The sequence below is a fragment of the Muntiacus reevesi genome, chromosome 2, assembly GCF_963930625.1.
Source record: "Muntiacus reevesi chromosome 2, mMunRee1.1, whole genome shotgun sequence".
NCBI lineage: Eukaryota > Metazoa > Chordata > Mammalia > Artiodactyla > Cervidae > Muntiacus > Muntiacus reevesi.
The window spans coordinates 123,900,029-123,920,382 of NC_089250.1; the positions used below are offsets into that span (position 1 = coordinate 123,900,029).

At 47.7% G+C, this 20,354-nt stretch overlaps 1 protein-coding gene across 4 annotated transcripts in view; it reads left to right on the top strand.

Annotated features, from left to right (window-relative positions):
- CXCL12 (C-X-C motif chemokine ligand 12) overlaps positions 1-20,354 on the top strand; it is a 28,136-nt gene that overhangs the window by 6,679 nt on the left and 1,103 nt on the right. The window contains exon 4 of one of the 4 annotated variants that reach the window (XM_065922808.1): positions 2,422-5,042. The exons of 1 other annotated variant lie outside the window; for it this stretch is intronic. In XM_065922808.1, the coding sequence (XP_065778880.1) occupies positions 2,422-2,515 (94 nt within the window). In that variant the 3' untranslated portion in view covers positions 2,516-5,042. Of the gene's footprint in view, positions 1-275; positions 1,312-2,421; positions 5,043-5,066; positions 8,285-20,354 lie in introns of those variants that run through there. 2 more of the 4 variants (XM_065922810.1, XM_065922811.1) reach the window with 2 other exon arrangements.

A 20,354-nucleotide genomic window follows, 5' to 3' on the forward strand; every position in this document is an offset into this window, starting at 1 on the left:
CAATATTGCAGCGTGTATTCATCCATACTCTTCACATTGGCTGTTTTATAACTGGGGTTTTTCTAAGAAATTATATCATTCCATCAGCATTTCCCACCAGTCAGTTACCTCATGATCATCACAGTCATCATCACTCATTATCCTTTTTTAAATTGATAATTACTTCAAGCTCTGTATTTGGTTTGTTTTGGAGATTCTCCTTTTCTCCCCTGGGGAGTCTGAGCACAGTCAGGTGATGGCCAAGCAGGGAGCTGAGAAAAGCATTCTTCCTCCAGACGCTGAGGCTGGGAGGAAGACTGTGGGCAGCTCCGGCAGCAGGAACCACTACTAGAATGACAACCCAGATGCTGGCTGGTGTTCGGCAGTGGCCACTACCTTACACCTCCTGGTTCAAGCTCAGTGATTAGAGGAGAGCTCCATGTAGAACTGCCATCACTGGGGACTGTGCTCAGAGACCCTCTCTGGATCATTCCCAGCCTCTCCCTGCTTCCCAGAGCATGCTTTCATCTTGCTTCTGCTTCTCATTTCTGTACGCAACCAGCTGGAGGAGGGTGACCGCAGGGGCTCCAGCTCTGTGGCCCCCCTCCTCCCTTTGCCCACACCTCTTCCTCAGGCCCTCTGTGAGATCCTTCTCTGGCCTTCTCCAGAATGGGGCTGGCCCTCTGCTGGGGGTATGAGATCATGTCTCCGCCTTCCCATGAAAGACAGTCTTTGCAAAATCAAATGCAGTTTTCAATCTGAGGGTTTGCTTTGAGGAATTTGGTTTCTGCGATTGCCTCTGAAGCCTATGTAGGCCATGGAGGCTCTACAAATTCTGAGGTTTCTGAAATCAGAAGTGAAAAAAATAGATGAATAAATGAACCTCTGACCACTAACCCCTCCTCCTGAAGCCACAGCACAGTTTCAGGTTCCAATCAGAAATGTTGGCAAGATGAAATTCCCATGCATAAATGGGATCCACAGATGGGCCTGGTGGTATTTGTAACTTTTTGCAAGGCATTTTTTATATATATTTTCGTGCACAATTTTTTAAACGTTTCTTTAGTAGACAAATGTATTTCAAAATATATTTATAGTCAAATAATTCCTATATTTGAAGTGGAGCCATATGAATGTCAGTAGGTTACATTTCTCTATTATCGTAAACTACTGGCAATTTGTAAAGAAATATATATGATATATAAGTGTGATTGCAGCTTTTTAATGTTACCCACAGTGTATTTTTTCACTTGTACTAAAATTGTATCAAATGTGACATTATATGTACTAGCAATAAAATGCTCGTTGTTTCATGGTATAAACCTCCTACTGTATGTGGGAATTTATTTACCCGAGCTAAAATCCACTAATTGTCAGACATGGGGCTCACACACATTTCTGGTATTTATAAACATAAACTGGCCTGCTGGTCAGGTGCCTTGCATCCCTTCCGCTGAGTTCACATTGCAAGTGATAGTACATGGGCCTTGCTCAGGAGCAGGTTAGATCTGCAACTCAAGCTTTTGCGTTGTTGTTTTTTTTTTTAAACAGAATCAGTGGTGCTAGTTTTCTGAAGAATAATATTTGACTCACTAATTCCTCTTCCCCTTCCTCCTCCACCCTGGTTCTCCTAACATCCCCATGTAATCTCCAGAGACTCAACCCTCATAATACCCAGCTTTCACATTTTCCCATGTAAAAATCCCATAATTCCAGTCCATGGTTAATATCAAGCTTTCTCAAGAACAGGTGGCCTTACCCCATAAATCATTAAATACCATTCAGCTTGAATCATGTTAATGTGACAGTCAAGAGCCAATTGCTCTAATAAAGTTGCTCTAATAAAATCCTGCTAACCAGCTCTCTCCCTTGCTCTCCAGAACAATCCCAGTCATTTCCAGGGGTGTCCACGGACATCCAGAAAGAAGGTGGGGTCGGGCTGCCTTCTTTTTCTCCTGGATGGTCATCCAAACCTTGGTCCTCCAGCCTCCTTTATTCTATTTGAAATGCAGAGATGTTTAAGATAAAGAAGGGAGTTCAGCTCTGCATTGAGATGTAAAGAAGCTCTTGGAGAGCAGGTTAGGGTGACACAATCTGGCCCTGGGCCTGCCTTCCCACCCTTACAGATATCAAGTCCTGGTCCCTGTTGGAAGCCTCAGGCAATAGCGGGAACCAGGGTCAAGCTGGCCAGTGGACCATGGCTATAACCAGTTCACAAATATCGGTGTTCTGGAAGCCCGTGTAATATTTTTTTGGAATTGGGGGAAATGTCTGATTTATTTTAATGAAATACTGACAGACAGTACTTTGCCCAGGAGCCTCCAGGCCTGAGACTAAAGACAGGGTTAAACAAATACACGGGCCAGTTTTAAATATTGCACAGACTGACGTATACTGTTGTTTATTTCAACATTATTAATGGTTCTACTAATTTTATCTAAGGGGGAGCAGAGAAGAAAAAGTGGGGAAAAAAGAAAAGATAGGAAAAAAGAAGCGACAGAAGAAGAGAAAGGCTGCTCAGAAAAGGAAAAACTAGTTATCTGCCACTTCGAGATGGACCGCAGTGCACTCTGCTCCCGGCGCTTTGTAAATTTGCTCTCAGCCTCCTCCAGGGCAGAGCCCCCCTGCCTCCCGGGGCAAGCTCTCAGACTTCCATGGGGGAGCAGTGCTTTGCCGCCTCTGTGGCCACACTGGCTCCTGTATTTATGTGCTTTTCAGGGTCCTTCCTGGTCTGCTAAGTTAAGAAGAAAGTAGTTCTGCAGAGATGGGGGTTGGGGTCTGTGATGCAGAGCCCGTGTGCTCAGGACTCCATCTAGAACAGCGGACTCTAGAATGGCTCAGGGCTCCATCCAGAGTGACCTGGCATCTCTCTCCAGCATCACCCTGGGCTGATGAGCCTCCCACCTAGCCCTCCACTCCCTCTCTCGGAAGGCCCATGGTCAGGATCGCGCAGAGCTGACACAGCTCCACACTCTTACAATTTGCATTCCTGTCTGAGGGCAGCATGTGGCCACCTGAACTCTGCACAGAGCAGTCTGCTAGTCCAGCAGGGGCGTCTCAAGACAGCCAGCGAGGGGCATGTACCTTATACCCTCTCGTTTGGCCCCCTGCCTGGGGCATCCCTGCCTTTGTGGAGTAGAGCTGGCTGTGGTCATGACATTTGCAGGTGATAACTGAAACCTTGCCCCAAGTGCCTGTTGCCTGGCCCTCCACCACTCTGCCATGGGAGGCAGGACTTTTCCCCTGGGCCTGGGACCGTGTGAGTGGCTTTACCTCCAAGCTCAGGTGGGTTTCTTCAGACTATGTGGGGAAAATGGCTGGCAGCTCTGCATTTCCAGAGAGCAGCTGTGGAAATGCTTCTCAGGGAGCCTCTTTGCAGGGCAATTAATTCGCTTTGTAGATTCTTTCAACGGGTCGGGAGTCCCTGATGCAGAGGAGTTGTGTGAAGCGCCTGTAGCTCTGGGGACTCCTACCATGTCCCCTCCCCCGCTTCTGCATGACCCTGAGTGATTAGGTCCCGGGACACAGCTGTCTCAGTCCTCATTCACCAGCCCCCAATCCAACACATATACACACACAGATTTATGGCTGAGATTTATTCCCAAGTCTCTAATTTGGACTGGGAGGAGGGGGGATCCCAGGGGAGAGAAAGACTGATTCCAGTGATACTTTGAAAAGGGAAACCGTGAATATATATACTATTTTCCCTATCCCCCATCACACATGGACACACATGCACCCTGCTCCCCAGACCCCTGATCATAATTTCAGTACACAGATCCAGAAAGATGACATGGCTGAAGGATGGAGCACATGGATTTCAAGCGAAGAAACTCAGAATCCTTGCTTGTCACCTGGGTCACAGAGCACTGTGTCCTCTTGTTTTATGGCATAGGAATTACAGTCATTACTTTTCCCCGTTGGAGGAGTGTACCTCCTAGGGCACTGTGGCCAAGGGCTTTTTACTTCCCACTGCATCCTTGTATCTGGCTAACTCCCCCAGCCTGTACCCCTCTTGCAGGGGCGGCGGGTAATGGTAGGCCTGCTTCTGAGTGTGTGGGTTGCCCATCTACCTCGTCCTGCCCTCGGTGCCTCTGAAGGCCTCTGGCTGGTTGCTGGACTGTCTAGGGTTGCAGTCCTTTCTGTGGAAACCAGCAGCAGTGGTCTGCGAGACCTCGGCCAGGGTGGCACTACTGTTACAAAAGTGCCTGAGAAAGTGGGCCAGACACGTGCCTCCATGCTCCCTTCTTCACACCTCAGGAACAGGGTATCTTTGTGCCAAAGAGGGTGACAGGTCTGTTCTGGGAGAGCTGTTTGGCCTGTAGCAACTGTGGGTCACGCTGTTGCTTCCCTGAGGTGGCAAACTGCTTTCTGCAGTGCTCGGGAAGACAGCACCAGCCACCTAGCCCCGGGTCAGCGCAAGCTGTGGGGACTCAGAGAGTTGCCCTCCCTCCGCCCATTAAGACACATAGGCAAGCCCCTGTCTGCCCTTAGATTACCCCACTGGCCCTGGGGCCACACTGTATCTGACCAGCGGGCACAGCCCCAGCCCCACTGAAGACAGGGTCGCCGTGGAAGAGCCGAAGAGCCGGACCTCCATTCCATTGTGGGTTGAAACTAACCAGGCGGCGCTCCGGCGTCTGCCACCAGGTGCGCATGCGCAGTCCCAGCGCTGCCCGCGCGGCGGCGGGAGCTCCGCGCTCCGGGACCAACGCGCCGCGCCCGCCCAGAGGTCCTGGGACGGGGCGCTGTGTGACCCGGGCTGATGCCTAAGCTGGGCTAAGGCATCGCGCCTCGTCCTGTCGTGTGACCGCTGTGCCATGCCCTCGTTCGTCCTTCCGCACTGTGCTTGCTCCGCCCTCCTGCCCTCTCCGCTTCCCGCCTTCCAGCCGTCCCTCGCCTCTTCCATCTGTCTCTCTCACTTCAGTCTCCTCGCTCAGGGTCTCGGAAGGGAGAAGCCCCGCAGCGATTTGGAAATCAAGATGGGGGGCGGCCCCCGGCTGGAGCGGGTCTCGGCGTCTCAAGTGTGCTGCCCCGCCACTGCGGGAACCCGCCTTAATGGTGTCTCCCTCTGTTCTTGTTAACAGGAGGTTCAAGATGTGAGAGGCGCAGGTTGGGTCAGACGCCTGAGGAAACCTTAGTAGGAGCCCGGGTCTGAAACCAGTGTCAGGAAGGGCTTGTGGCCAGCCCCCTGCACCCAGGCGGGGCTGAGTGCATTTCCAAGGGCCTTCTCTCGCAGTTTGCCTTACTTCACCATTTGATTATGTAGCAGAATATATGGTGTTTATTTCTCATTTAGTTTGATTATCCAATGTCACTGGTAACAGATAGGAACTTAGATTAAGACCATTCTATTACCTGCTTTGTTGTATCTTTCCCACGGAACCCCTTATCTGGCCGGAGGTTCCTGAGCTGTGCAGGCTGGAACCCCAGAACCCCAGAAGGAGGGAGACTTGCCCACATCACCATGTCCAGGGTGGAGAGCCTCCAGGAGGGATCCGCACCAGCCAGCCTGGGCAGATTCTAGTGAAGGCGGCCCTGTGCGAGTGGTGGAGGAGACAGGTTCTAGGGGCCAGGCAGGAGGCTCACCCTTCTCCGGTGAGAGCAGGGGTGGGCCTTTTTGGTGATCACAGCAGGGCTTCCCTGAGCTGAGCAGGCAGGAGTGTGAGACCAGGGTAGGGTGAGATGCACCCTTCATCCCGAGCTCTCCTCTACATCCCATCACGTCCTTCTCATCATTCTCTCTCTCATCCATCGTCATGTGTATCCAAGACTGTCTCCGTGACCCCGGAAAAGGACTCTCTCAAGACCAAAGCTTTACTTTAAACTGGGCACCAAGAAGCAACCCAAAATGTCTTGTGTTACCTGGTCCTGAAATCACTGTGCACATCTGTGTCTTGTTTGAAATACTGTCCAGTGTCCAATCCTGTGTTTTTGTTCAAAGCCAATGTCCTTGGTGCATGCGCTGTCAGTTCCTTGTATGCAAAGGCTGAGAGTGAGGAGGTGCCCCTTGGGGCCTTTGACCAGGTTTCTGACTGGGGCTGTGATCCGTTTGGGTGAAACCTTGATTTCCCCATGATCACGAACCCCTGGTGGTATCAACAGAGCCCAAGGGAATTCAATTTGCAGCAGTATGGACCTCCGAGGATGTAGAGCCTCAAGGCTTCTATAATTGTTGATATCTCAGAACTACTGAGAATTTTCTCACTGTGGTGTCAGCACTGTTTGGGGAATAACAAAAAAACTTTTTTTCAACTTTCTTTGGTTTTGAAAGCCCGACCCATAAAATAATCAAAGCTGAACATGAAGATTCCTTCCCAATTAAAATCTAAACTCACCTTTTCCACCATTTGATGATTCTGCCATCTTTTACCTTGCACAGTGGCCCCTGGACCTTCTCTGCCGCCACGGTCATTTTGTGCTTACAGGATGTCCAGCAGGGCATTCCTCTTAGAAAACGATGGACTGGTTAGGAAAGTAGCTTACAAATCCTGACATTTAGGGTGTTTCCCTTTACTGAGAGCACTCTGTATGGTTGCGTTAAACAGTTTAAAAATCTCTTTCTGAAAAGGTAGGCGCTTGAAAGGTTTTTGCTTGTTTTGTTTTTCATTTGGTCTCACTAATACTTTTCCTCTCTGGTTAAAGTTCCCAGTAAAGTTTTTTAAGTTAAGAAAGAAGAAAAAAAAAAGAAGGACAAAACCAGGAAATGTATCAATTGACAGGAACTGTAAATAACATGCAGAAAGTACATAGTTGTAAAATAATCTTGAATTGTAGGTGTTCTCAGATTTAATAATCTTTGAGTTATCAGTAACATGTGTTAGGCATTTCCATAAATATTCCTTTAAATTAGATCTTCACGGTATATGGCCAATCCATCAACCAAACAAAAATTCACGTCGTCAAACCAGCTTTGTTATACTGATAAAAAAAGAGTACGGAGGGACCTTTATTAGTTACAAGGTATACAGAACTGGTTTCAAAACCCTCTTCTGAAATTAACCTGTCACTACAGGGCTCCTGAATTATACATGAAATGATCAAATTGTCAGTGGGAGAGTCATTTTCTAAGTAATTCAAGATATTTTTAAAATCTCATGGAAAATTTAGAAGCATCTTCCCCTGGAACCCATGAACCAGAACCATTAAATCTTTCTCTTAGAAAATTAATAAGCCTTGAATAAATCTTGACTGCAGTTAAATAAAGAATGATTTTTGTTTCTCCCCTTTTGGGGGGGAAATAGATAAGAGGAGAAACTGCCTGGAAAATGATTTGTGTGACAATTCCTCTCCTTGCAGTGCTCCTAAGTGGAGACTGCCCAGCTAAACCAAATATGCATTTAAATAGTCCATTTGCACAGGAAAAGACTCTCTTGATCCCCTTTTGCTTTCAAAATACAAATCCTGTGCATCACTTTGATTAGGGAGTACCCAGCTGTTCCTCCTGGTCCAGTGCTGCCCCTCTCTGACCTTCCCTTGTGCTCCGTGTAACCTCCAGGGTGGTCCTCCACCACCAACCTTTGCATCAGGACCCGGGCAGGGAAGACTGGGGGGACTGAGCCCACAGATGTGCTGCGTGTTGGAATCTGAATCTGTGCCTTGTGTTGTTTGCACTGTTCTTTGCCCCACTCTGGCCAGGTGCTAAGACCCCAGCGAGGCTCAGGAGGGGCCCTCTGCTTATCTGCCGGTCCTCCGGAGAAAGGAGGGCCAGCTCTGAGGAGAGGGCCTGAGTAACAAAAGGTTGTAGTCCCCCCTGTGTGAAGTCCAGAGAACTTAAGCCTTGTCACTGGATCCAGTCTGACCTTCCTTTTCTGACTGCTGCCTGGTGTAATCACTATGAGATCTCTCACTGGGAGTTTATCACCTTTCCCAGGTGGTACGCCCTTTTGGAGCTGAATGAGAATTGTGGGGTCCTGATCCCTCTATGCATCTTCGCTGGGAAATTTCCCATCCGTTGGAAATATCCCTTAGAAAAACCTTCATGTCCCCTAAGGAGACCACTGATATTGCCAAGGTGAAAAATCCCATAGATTGTAATCCTGCAACCTCGCTGGACTCTCAGTCTCTGAGCAGTGATGGGTTCAGTGTTAAATGTGATAAATACTGTATTTTGTATTGTTTAAATGGCATCTCCCACAAAATGTGAAAATGGTCCCGGAGAAGGCAGCTTCCTGTATGCAGTGTGCTTTTTTTTTTTTTAAACAAGTAACAACTCCTTTTGAGAAACAACAATTTCTACTTTGAAATCATATCAATGAAAAGATGTATATGCACTTATACTTTTCCTAATAAAGACATGTACTCAAATGTAGCAGCCAACGGTTTGAAATTAGTGTTACCATGTGGAGCTCTCCAGACCTGGTTTTCCCTTCCTCAAACCCAACACACACTGCTGCGACAGTTGGTGGAAAACAAGCCATAGTAATAACACTCGTCGTAGGCAAGAATTGGGGGGCAGACTTTCATCCTTTAGTCGAGCATCCTTGGCAGGGGGAGAGGCACGCACTCTTCCCTGAATGCCCTTGGTTTTGCTAGAAGCTCTTCTCTAAGGCCAGTCAGCCCTCTGCTCCCCAAGGGATAGCTTTGTGTAAGGGCTTGAGTGCGTATCAGCGATGGGGAGGGATACTTCTCAGGCTTACTACTTCTCAGGCTTAGTAGAAGGCAACAGAGCCTCTGTCCCAGATGGCAGGGCCAAACACCCAGCACTTTCTTATTTTCTGTCCTGCTACAGGGCCCCTGATAGATGCCAGATGCTGATTCAGCAAGCACTGGCCTGGACGCTGAGAATAGGGACCGAGCCCGACAGATACTGGGTTCTGTCTACACAGAGGTCGGTCAGCCTTCCACACTTTCCACCACCTTCTCTCAACCATGCGGGAAAGGAGAAGTCAGCACAAAGGCCCCCGAATGCCTGAGTCCAGAGTGTTCTGTCCTCCAGACTCTCCTGCCCGTGGGCCCACATGTGACTGTGTCACTGCGGTGCTCAGTACATCCCGGTCATTTATAGAGTGACTGCGATACGGTTACCAAACTGCAGATGGGCTGGAGGAAGTAGGAAGGATTTGAGGCCATGTCAAGTGGCACCGAGGGGTCCTGGGACAGGCCAGTTCTTGAATCCTGGTCTTCTCTCTGCTCACTCTGTGATTTGAGACCCTTACCTGAGTCTCAGGCTCCCCACATAACTCTGGAGCTTAGCATCACCCACACTTGCGTGGATCAGACTGGGCTGGTGTGCATGGAAGCCATCCTGCTCCCTCTCTCACCCTGGTGCTCCCTGGGGTCTACAGAGTTGGGATGAGACCCTGCCTGCCTCTGCTTAGACTCTGGCCAAAGCTTGGATACCAGCTGGAGCTGAAAGCGATCTTAAAAGTTGAGTTTCTCCCTCTTAGCCAACTGATGGGGAAAAGCCTTTTGGCTCCGTGTTGCAGGTGCCTTGGGGCCTGTGCAGTGCTGATCCAGAATGCTCCATCACCAGGGAGGGACCCACAGCCTAACCCCTGGGTTCATTCCGCAGAATGATATTGACTCTTCAGGGTGATGTTGCATTAAAAAGAAAAAGTTCATGGCCTACCATGTTTTTACACAACTGGTGGCCCTCATTTAGCCAGCCAACAACTGCCATGTCAGGCTTATTACTAGGTCGTATGAATACTGTGGGGAGCAAGCGGTTAGTCCCCTGACTTCACAGAACCTACAGTCAGGGGTGGCGGGGTGGGGGGCGTGGCGGAAAATGACTGCAATGAAGTGAACGTTTTCATAAAGCATGATAAGTGTAGGTCAGAATGCATCCAGGGATCAGGGAAACTTAGAGCACCATCAAGGATTCCCTAAAAGCAGTGCTGGTAAAGCTGAGACTTGATAATCTACATCTCTCAGGGAGGGGACGATCTACTGACCCCCAAGGACTGCCATTGTGAGTCCATGTGGTATCCTGCTGTGAGTTAGAAATGGAAACTTATTCTGCCCAGGGCTAAAGAATCCAGGGATCTCTCTCCCAGACTCCCACCTCCTCCTCTGAAATGCACCATATGCAAAACAAAATTCCCAATTCCCACTTTCCCCCACCTGCCATCCTCATTTATGCAAATAACAACTCCGTGTCTTCCCATGACTCAGGCCAAAATCTTTTCGTTATCTTTGATTTATTGTATTATTTCTCAGCCCTCAGCTAAACCATCAACAAACCCAGTTAGTTACCTTCAAAGTACATCCAAAACCCAAACACCCCTCATGCTCCCATTTAATCCAAGCCACAGCCATCTATCTGAACCCAGTACACCAGGCCCCTAGCTGGCTCACTCTCATGTCCTGCTGCTTGCTCTCATAGCAGCCAAAGTGGCTGGTCATCATGCCCTGCCATGTCATCCTTACCCACATCCTCCAGTGGCCAACAGAGGTTTATACCTGCAGCCCCTGTCATGTCTCGGAACTCACCTGTCTATACTCCAGCCACACTGGCCTTTTTGCCTTTGAATAGGCCAGGGCTGCCCCTGTAGAGGACTTTTGCACTCAGTGGCCTCTGCCTAGAAATCATATGGTTTACTCCTTTCCTTCCATCTCTGATTGCCATCACCTTGTCAGAAATGGCTTTGCAGACCCCCGACCCTGTATAGCAGCCCCTCACCTGCATGTGCCTCGGCCACCTTATCCTGCTTGTTCCCACCACCTTCCCTGTTCACTTGCTTGCTGACCGCATCCCCAAAGGAGAGGATTAATACCACCACACAGGAAGAGAGGGGCCTGGCCTCTTTCACTCACTGTTTATTCTTTGTGGCTGGTCCATAGAAGGTACTCAAGAAAAATGTTTAGAATGACTGCCTGATAAATCAACAAGATGCTAACACGTTGGACCCTTTCTTTGCTCATCTCTAAAATAAAGACAACAATGCTCACAAGACTGTGCATTCATTTGTGCACCCGAGGCCTCACTGGTAAGTCGTGATTTGGACCCAAATTTATCTCACTCTAATGTCTGTATATGAGTGCTCACACACATTGTCTCTTCTCTAGAGTCTTCCTTCCCCCAGAATCTCCACCACATGACCAACTATAGTGGTTCATGCCCTGTGAGTCCAGGCTCACGAGTCACCCCTCTCCTCAGAGGTCCCTCCATCCTCCCCATTGTAGGGACCAGCAGGCCCTCCATGTGTCACAGTCAGTGTGGGTCCCCGGGGATGGGACCTCTGCTGCTGGTGCTTCATCATAGGCAGTGGATGGCTGGCCACACCTTAGGACACAGCCAGGCCCTTAGAAGTGTTTGATTCCAGAAATACCGAGCAGAAAAGGACAATCAGGGATCAGCTCCAGGGAAATGAGGCTGTGTCCTTCCGCAGATGGAAACGAGTGAGTGACAGACTGGAGGAGGTCTGAGCTCCATGACCGCTGGGATCCCCTGACTCACCTGTACCGGTCCCAATGCCTTTCCTGGCAGCAGCTGGATGCTGCTGGCTTGGCCTCAAAACAGATCCCAGCAGCCAGATCTAGGCGGGATGGCCAACCCTCTGTGGAGGAGGTGAGGCCAGTGGCCGAGGGCTCGGGAAGGTTGGCATCCAGTGTTGAGCCCCGCTGAGCCCAGCCAAGCCCTGCACTGCAGCTGTGGAAGTACCGCAGGGAAAGGAGGGACCGGGCTTGGTCAGTCTAGAAGGCCCCAGATGCAGCCATGGGGATCTCACCTTGTCCTGGCCTCCTCTTAGGCATTTTCCTGAACGTGGGAACATCAGCCTGGGTCATGGGGGCTTGCAGGGCCGTGAGGAAACAACCATTCTGGGCATTCCTGAGCTTTGGGGGAGGTGACCGTCCTTCCAGCTGCTGTGGGAACCTCCAAAGCCATGCCGGGGCCTTAGCAGCTGGGAACAAGGCCCGCGAGAGACCAGCTCTTTCCAGTTCTTCCACTGATAGCTCACCTGCTCTGAAGGCCAAGGGGGAGCTGGAGGCTAATGCATTCACCGTGTGCTTCCTTACGTGGGCAGGACAGGGTTCCCAGCGAGAACAAACAAGCACCTTGTTCAGGCGCTTTCCAACCTGCCGATGTTTGCAGGGCAGCCTGCGCCTACAAGGGCCCTGACAGTACTTTCCAGACACAATCTTCTTGTCCTCTCAACAGTCCCTCGAGAGACCAGCCCTCTCAGACTTGATGGACAAGGCAGCAGGGTCCAGCACGGGCATGGAGCCTTTGTGTCTCAGAGTTGGGACTCGGGGAGGCCTGATCTGATCCTGGGCTGTCTGACTCCAGACAAGTCATCCTTGCCATCTGCAGAGAGGAGCCCCAGGCAAGAGGCGGTGGGCAGAGGCTGCTAGGCTTCAGATCCAGTTCTGCCCTGTATGACTCTGGGGTATTTTCAGATCTCAAATGAGAAACCATTTGGAAGAAATGCTGGGCAAACTCTGGCTGTAATGTCAGTACAGCCTATCAGAAACAGCAATTTTTAAAAATGAAATAGCATCAAGTAGAAAAAAAAGATAAATTGGAAAACACAAGCAGGCATACATCACACTTACTAAACGGAAGAACAATTTGCACGTGTGTGTGTTTGTGTGTGTTTCACAATGTCAAATGCAATTTTTCTTGTAGATGGTCACAAGTATAATTACTGGTCCTGTGTACGTAAAACCCAGTGGTTAATGGGTCTCACCCTCCCTGAGTACAAAGAAAGAAGTTAGAGGATAACAGGAGACTCCTTTGATTTAAAGAATTTAACAAAAAATAAATAAATAAAAACCTTATGTTTCTAAAATCAGAATACATTGACAATAACAGTGTGCATCAGATGACTACTCTTTTTCCTTTCTTAAAGAGCTGTAGGCTTTTTTATAACCAAATCAGTTCTAACCCACAGGTACTTTCCCAGCCCATGTTCTCCAGTGGAGGGAGGACAGGAGCTAGATCCTGTCATTAAACCTTTCCGGGGGAGTCCAGTTCCAAAAGGGTGGGGCTCATGGAGCCCCCAGCTGACCTCTGAAAGCCTGGTCTGCACTCAGGAAGACACAAGGAGCAAGAACCTGGGGTCTGGGGCCCAGAAAGGAGACAGCCTGAACTCAAAGATTCCCAAAGAGGGAAATCAAAGGGAATATCCCCTGGGCAATCAAGGACATCAGTGATGCTATAAAGATGCCCTTTCAAAGTTCTTAAAAATGGAGTCACAGTACACCTGGATATGCCCAAGCAGTCCCAGTGTCTGCCTGTTGTCCCAACAAAATCACTAACAGTATCCTTTCTCTCTCAAAATGTCCTAGCTTGAATGATAAATTATCAAAGCATGAATGAGTTTGTGAACTCCGCTAAGCTCACCCCTGCTTCTCCCAGCCCTTTTCTCCTCTGTCTCCTCCTCTCTCTTCAGAAAAGCAGAACAAGACTCAGGTCCCTGTCCCATGTCCTCCCCTGGCCTTCATCTCTGTTCACCCAAAGCAGAGCTGCTTTTTGGGGCATGTGGCTCCCTGGCCCAGCGTTGGGCTCCTCTTTTTCCCCAGAGGCCAGGTTCAAGATACGGCAGCTGGCCTAGGAAAAGGAGAGATCAGAATGCACAGAATTTTGAAGAATCACTGGAACCGTAGTGAATGCCCACCTGCCACAGACCACACTGGGGACCTAGGGAAGCCTGTGTACCGCCCCGAGTCCCAATCTCCTCGTCTGTGGTTCCTCATCTGGAACTCACAGAGTAGGGTGAAGGGACTGCCCTGGATGGCCCTGGAGGTGGGCAGGGCTGGTGCCTTAGTGCAGGGAAGGGTACAGACCTAGCATTCACTGCATCCTTCCTTGTGCCCAACACACAGTACACACTAACAGACGGTCACTGCAAGGGAGATGATGCTCCTCCTTTGCATATGAGAAAAAAAGTTCAGCACTTTCCTAAGCCATGTGTGTAAAAGTAGCAGAACCTTGAGTCTCTACATGTTTTATTGCACATCTGTGTCACCAGTTAGTCCTTCATCCTGTGTGTCTCAGAAGTAATCAGCCATGGAGGGATGGAAGGGAGGTGTTGGGATGGGGAGGGGCTGTGGTGACAGGAGGGAGTCACTTTGAGCCTAAAAGTCACTAGACACTCCTTCACCATCCACTGGGCTGGGCGCTATGACTCTCACAGGGCCTGCACACGTGAGATATGCAGAAGTGTCTCCTGCACTGACATGCCCCCACCCAGCCATGTGTAGCCATGGGCTCAGGAGCGTGGGTCAATGACTTGCATTCTTGTGTTGGAAAAATGAAGAGTTAGACCTTGCCCTGAGCAGTCGGCATGGAGGGAGCCAGGACTATTGCTGTTTAGTCGCTCAGTTGTGTCCGACTTTTGGTGATCCCATGGACTATAACCCTCCAGGCTCCTCTGTCCATGTGATTCTCCAGGCAAGAATACTGGAGTGCATTGCCATTTCGTCCTCCAAAAGCCAGGACAGAGACTGATAAAAAATAACAGGAATATCAATAATGAGGACAAAATGGATGCTAGCTAATGTTATCCATATGCTGATTAGGTGCCAGACTCAGGGCTGGCTGCTCTAGATCAGGGACCTCATTTGACCTGACATATCCAGGAGGAAGGGATACTCAGGATCAATAGCAGAGGAGGACCAGATCTGTCCCATATCTGCATGGTAGGGGTGGGCAGGCTCGTGTTGGGGTTCTGCAGCTCGATATGTCGGGTTCCAGAAAGTGCAGTGCTGAGTAGGGTTTCACTTGTCTAGTTTTGCGCCTCAAAACCACCATCATGAGGCTCTTTGATTTTTCAGAGATGTCTCCTATGTCCTCCATTTGTAATCAAACCTGTGTTTTAGTAAAGTGCTAGGCACTCTAAGTGATATTTGTCTCTCGGCTGTCTGTGTTGAGGTTGTTCCTTTGCAAAAGACCAGGCTGGGATAAAGGATTGAAGCCCCCCTACTTCAGTTTTTTCCTCAGTCCTGTCTCCAGTGTGCTCCTGCTGGGCTGTTTGAAGTACCCAGGGCAGGACGTTCTCATGCAGGCTTGGTTCAGGAGTTGTTCTAGATTCATATGTTCAGGCTCTGTCTTTGGCCTTAGGGTACACAGACCCACAGCCCACCCACCCTGTGCTCAGCCCATTGCTTCCTTTCTCCCTTCCTCATCTCCATGCTGCTCTCTGTCTGCAGTCTCAGATCCATATGCAGGGACCTCAGCTCCTAGCTCAGCTCTCCTCCAAGATTTCCTAATCACAGGGGCTTTGGCCCCTGTTCCCCTGGGTTCATCACCAAGAGTCACCAGCAACTGCCCAGTTTCATGGAAATTTCCAACTCCTCAATCTCCACCTTGGGGCCACCACTCACTCATTGCGCAAAATTTTAACTATTTGTTGAACAGAATATTTAAACAAAAACACCTGAGGTTATGTAATTGCCACTGGCTGCAGCTCCCTGACTTGCACCTCCGGAAGGGTTGGGACAGTCGTGGTCTGGGCTGGAGCTAGGAGCTCCCTGTGACATCTCAGCACACACGGGGCACATCTGATTATAAGGCTGCTGATGAGGGTGTGGTTTGAAAATCATATGTGCTCCTTTATCTGTGAACTGAAAACTTTTTCATCTGGATTTCACCATTTCTTAATTTTGCTGAGAGATCACAAACCACAGATCTCCACAGTTTGAAATACATGTTCTTGGGGGTTCAAATTTCCAGTGTTCATCCTTCACCCCAATTGTTCCAGCCTCAGCAATTTCATTTCACCAGCTGTCCTGCCAGGGGGTCCTGGCACCACCTCATGCCAGTGTAACAAAGACAGGTAGATCACTTTAAGTGCAGCCAGATGGCCTCCTGCACAAAAGATTTTTTTTTTTTTAACTTTTAAAATAAGTTTCTCAAATAAATAAGACAGACAGAGCCCTCTGCCTGGTTCCCTCAACCTAAACCCCCCACCGCACAACCTGGTCCCCACTCAGGGGTTGCTTAGCAGGATGTCCAAGGCAACTTGAAAATGACTTGAATCTCCTCTTCTCCCAGCACACACTGTGGGCTTTTTTATAAGAATCAGATCAAAGTGGAACAAGGTGTAAAGTTTCCAGCAGCAAAATGCACCTATCCCATTGTTTTTTTCTCACATGCTCACACAATTCAGCATCAAACTGAAACAAAACAAGACAGAAAAAGGCATCTTTGGCAGGTTTGGGCTTGGAATTGTGGCAGAAACTAAAGACACTTATGAGAAATCATATCTCAGGGACCCAGCCAAATCCAACCTGGATGAGTCAGGGCCAGACTTTGGGAGAAGATCTGGCCTGATCTGTGACTCTTTGGGTATGTCCCTAATGCTTAGGACAAGGGAAGGCAGGTTCTCAGAACTTTGTATTTCTCATCCAGAAAGAGAAACAAAGAGCCTTCCTGACTCCCAGGACGTGGGCCAAGGAGGTCATCCATAGTAAGAAAAGATATGCAGTGATTTAAGATGAACCTGAAGAGAAAAAACAAACAAAAATGAAATGGATGGAAGAAAAACATGACTTATAAAGTAATATTAAAAACATTTAGTTTTAAACAATGTGAGGATAACCTTTGCAATGGTCTTGAACATTTTTGGGTCTTGGATTCAACTGTCTTTCCTCACAGAAGAATGAAAAGTAGCTCAAAGGTAGGAAAATGTTAGATGCTGGAGCAGAAAGACCACCTTCACCTTGCTTTGGGGTTCTCTATGTGCTCATTGAAAAAGACTCTGATGCTGGGAGGGATTGGGGGCAGGAGGAGAAGGGGACGACAGAGGATGAGATGGTTGGATGGCATCACCGACTCGATGGATGTGGGTTTGAGTAAGCTCCGGTAGTTGGTGATGGACAGGGAGGCCTGGCATGCTGCGATTCATGGGGTCGCAAAGAGTGGGACATGACTGAGCAACTGAACTGAACTGAACTGAACTGATGTGCTCAGTAAAATTGCCAACATCCATTGGATCATAGAAAAAGCAAGAGAATTCTAGAAAAACATCTACTTCTGCTTCATTGACTATGCTAAAGCCTTTGACTGGGTGGATCACAACAAACTGTGGAAAATTCTTAAAGAGATAGGAATACCAGACCGCATGATCTGCCTCCTGAGAAATCTGTATGCAGGTCAAGAAGCAACAGTTAGAACCGGACATGGAACAACGTACTGGTTCCAAATTGGGAAAGGAGTACGTCAGGGCTCTATATTGTCACCCTGTTTATTTAACTTATATGCAGAGTACATCATGCAAATGCCAGGCTGGATGAAGCACAAGCTGGAATCAAGATTTCCAGGAAAAAATATCAATAACCTCAGATAGGTAGACAATATCACCCTTAAGGCAGAAAGTAAAGAGGAACTAAAGAGCCTTTTGATAAAGGTGAGAGAAAAAGCTGACTTAAAAACTCTACATTCATGCTGGGAAAACTGGTCAATCACCTGTAAAAGAATGAAACTATAACACTTTCTAACACCATACACAAAAATAAACTCAAAATGGGTTAAATGTAAGAACATAAACTATAAAACTCCTAGAGGAAAACATAGGCAGAACACTCTCTGACATAAATCATAGCAAGATCCTCTAATGATCCTCTAATGACCCAGAGTAATGGAAATAAAAGCAAAAGTAAACAAATGAGACCTAATTAAACTTAAAAGCTTTTGCACAGCAAAGGAAACTATAAGCAAGGTGAAAAGACAGTCTTCAGAGTGGGAGAAAATAATAGCAAACAAAACAACTGACAAAAGAATTAATCTTCAAAATATACAAGCAGCTCATGCATCTCAATACCAGAAACATAAAAAACCCAATCAAAAAGTGGGCCAAAGAGCTAAATAGACATTTCTCCAAAGAAGTGATACAGATGACTAACAAACAAATGAAAAGATGCTCAACATCACTCATTATCAGAGAAATGCAAATCAAAACCACAATGAGTTACCATCTCATGCCAGTCAGAATGGCTGCCATCCAAGTCTACGAGCAATAAATGCTGGAAAGGGTGTGGAGCTAAGGGGACCCTCTTACACTGTTGGTGGGAATGCAAACTAGTACAGCCACTATGGAGAACAGTGTGGAGATTCCATAAAAAACTGGAAATAGAACTGCCATACAACCCAGCAATCCCACTGCTGGGCATACACACTGAGGAAACCAGAATTGAAAGAGACACGTGCACCCCAATGTTCATCGCAGCACTGTTTACAATAGACAGGACATAGAAGCAACCTAGATGCCCATCAGCAGATGAATGGTTAAGAAAGCTGTGGTACATATTCACAATGGAATATTACTCAGCCATTAAAAAGAACACATTTGAGTCAGTTCTAATGAGGTAGATGAAACTGAAGCCTATTATGCAGAAAGAAGTAAATCAGAAAGAAAAACACCAATACAGTATATTAATGCATATATATGGAATTTAGAAAGATTGTAACGACGACTTTATATGCAAGGCAACAAAAGAGACACAGATGTCAGAAACAAACTTTTGGACTCTGTAGGGGAAGGCAATGGTGGGATGATTTGAGAGAATAGCATTGAAACTTGTATTTTATCATATGTGAGATAGATGACCAGTCCAAGTTCAAACCATGAAACAGGGCACTCAAAGCTGGTACACTGGGACAACCTAGAGGGATGAGATGGGAAGGGAGGAGGGAGAGGGGTTCAGGATGGGGGGGACACATGTACACCCATGGCTGATTCATGTCAATGTATGGCAAAAACCACAACAATATTGTGAAATAATCAGCCCCAAATTAAAATAATTAGTTAAAAAAAAAACCCAACTCCACACTAAGATCATGGCATTTGGTCCCATCACTTCATGGCAAATAGATGGGGAAACAATAATGGAAACAGTGAGAGACTTTATTTTCTGGGCTCCCAATCACTGTAGACGGTGACTGCAGCCATGACACTAAAAGACAGTTGCTCCTTGGAAGGAAAGCTATGACCAACCTAGACAGCATATTAAAAAGCAGAGACATTACTTTGCCAACAAAGGTCCGTCTGGTCAAGGCTATGGTTTTTCCAGTAGTCATGTATGGATGTGAGAGTTCGACTGTAAAGAAAGCTGAGTGCCGAAGAATTGATGCTTTTGAGCTGTGGTGTTGGAGAAGACTCTTGAGAGTCCCTTGGACTGCAAGGGGATCCAACCAGTCCATCCTAAAGAAAATCAGTCCTGAATATTCATTGGAAGGACTGATGCTGAAGCTGAAGCTCCAATACTTTGGCCACCTGTTACAAAGAACTGACTCATTGGAAAAGACCCTCATGCTGGGAAAGATATCAGGCAGGAGGAGAAAAGGACAACAGGGGATGAGATGGTTGGATGGCATCATCAACCTGATGGACATGAGTTTGAGCAAGCTCTGGGAGTTGGTGATGTATAGGGAGGTCTGGTGTACTGCAGTTCATGGGGTCAAAAATAGCTGGGCACGACTGAGGGTCCGAACTGAACTGCACTGACCCCTCCACCAAGAGGCCTCCCTGAAAACCATTTCTGCTCCACCCAGTTTCCCTCACAACTCACAGATATTCCGCACACCTTCACTCCCATGTTCACCTATCTGTATCTGTTTCTGGGGTCTGTCCTCCCTCTGCTTGCCAGCTCCATCAGACTTTCTCCTCCACACCACCCCCAAGCTGTCCCTGCTAGGACACCCTCTGAGGGGAGCTGCTATTCTTCATTCTTGTCTCTCTGGAAGTTTTAGACATCTCCCATCATGCAACCAAGTCCATGTTTGTTTATCTGCTCTTTGGCCAAAGCCTGATCTACTATCCCAAGAAGGAAGGCAGCAAAACGGTCTGTCACCTGTTAACTATTTACAAAGCAGTACTTTTTTTTTTTTTTTTTTTTTTTTTGGCTGTTGCTCACATGCCCTGAGGGCTTTGCTTTGGTCAATTTGACATAATTTGAATAATGTGCCAAGTTAATATTTCTCTAAACACTTTCATGTGGTTACATTTGCAATGCATGTTACTATATTAACATAAGCCATAGTATTCATTTTATTAAAAAAAATTCATTTGGCAGGTTTCATATGGAACACAGTAAGTCCCCAAGGCTATAGATTGAAGCATTAGGAAAAATGGAACATACTATTTTTAACATACTTGTGCAAAATCCCCAGACAGAGGCTTTGCTCACAATAATCTATCTTGTTGAGGCACTTTTTTTTTTTTTTTGTCTCAGTAAATGTTTGGAAAGAAGATTATCACCCTAACTCATTTTCAGTGATTAGATGGAAAAAGAAAAATAGAGACAGTGAGAAGGCAAATCCAAGAGGAGGATTTAGTAAAAGTAATATAGGAATGCAAAGAGCTGGGAACTCTAGAGACAACAGAGGCCTCACGGGGAAGGTCCAGGCGAGGGGCTCAGTCTGGGTTCCCAGACTGTGGCCAACAAAACCAGAGACTGGGGGTGGGGTCCCCGTGGCAGTATGTATTGCT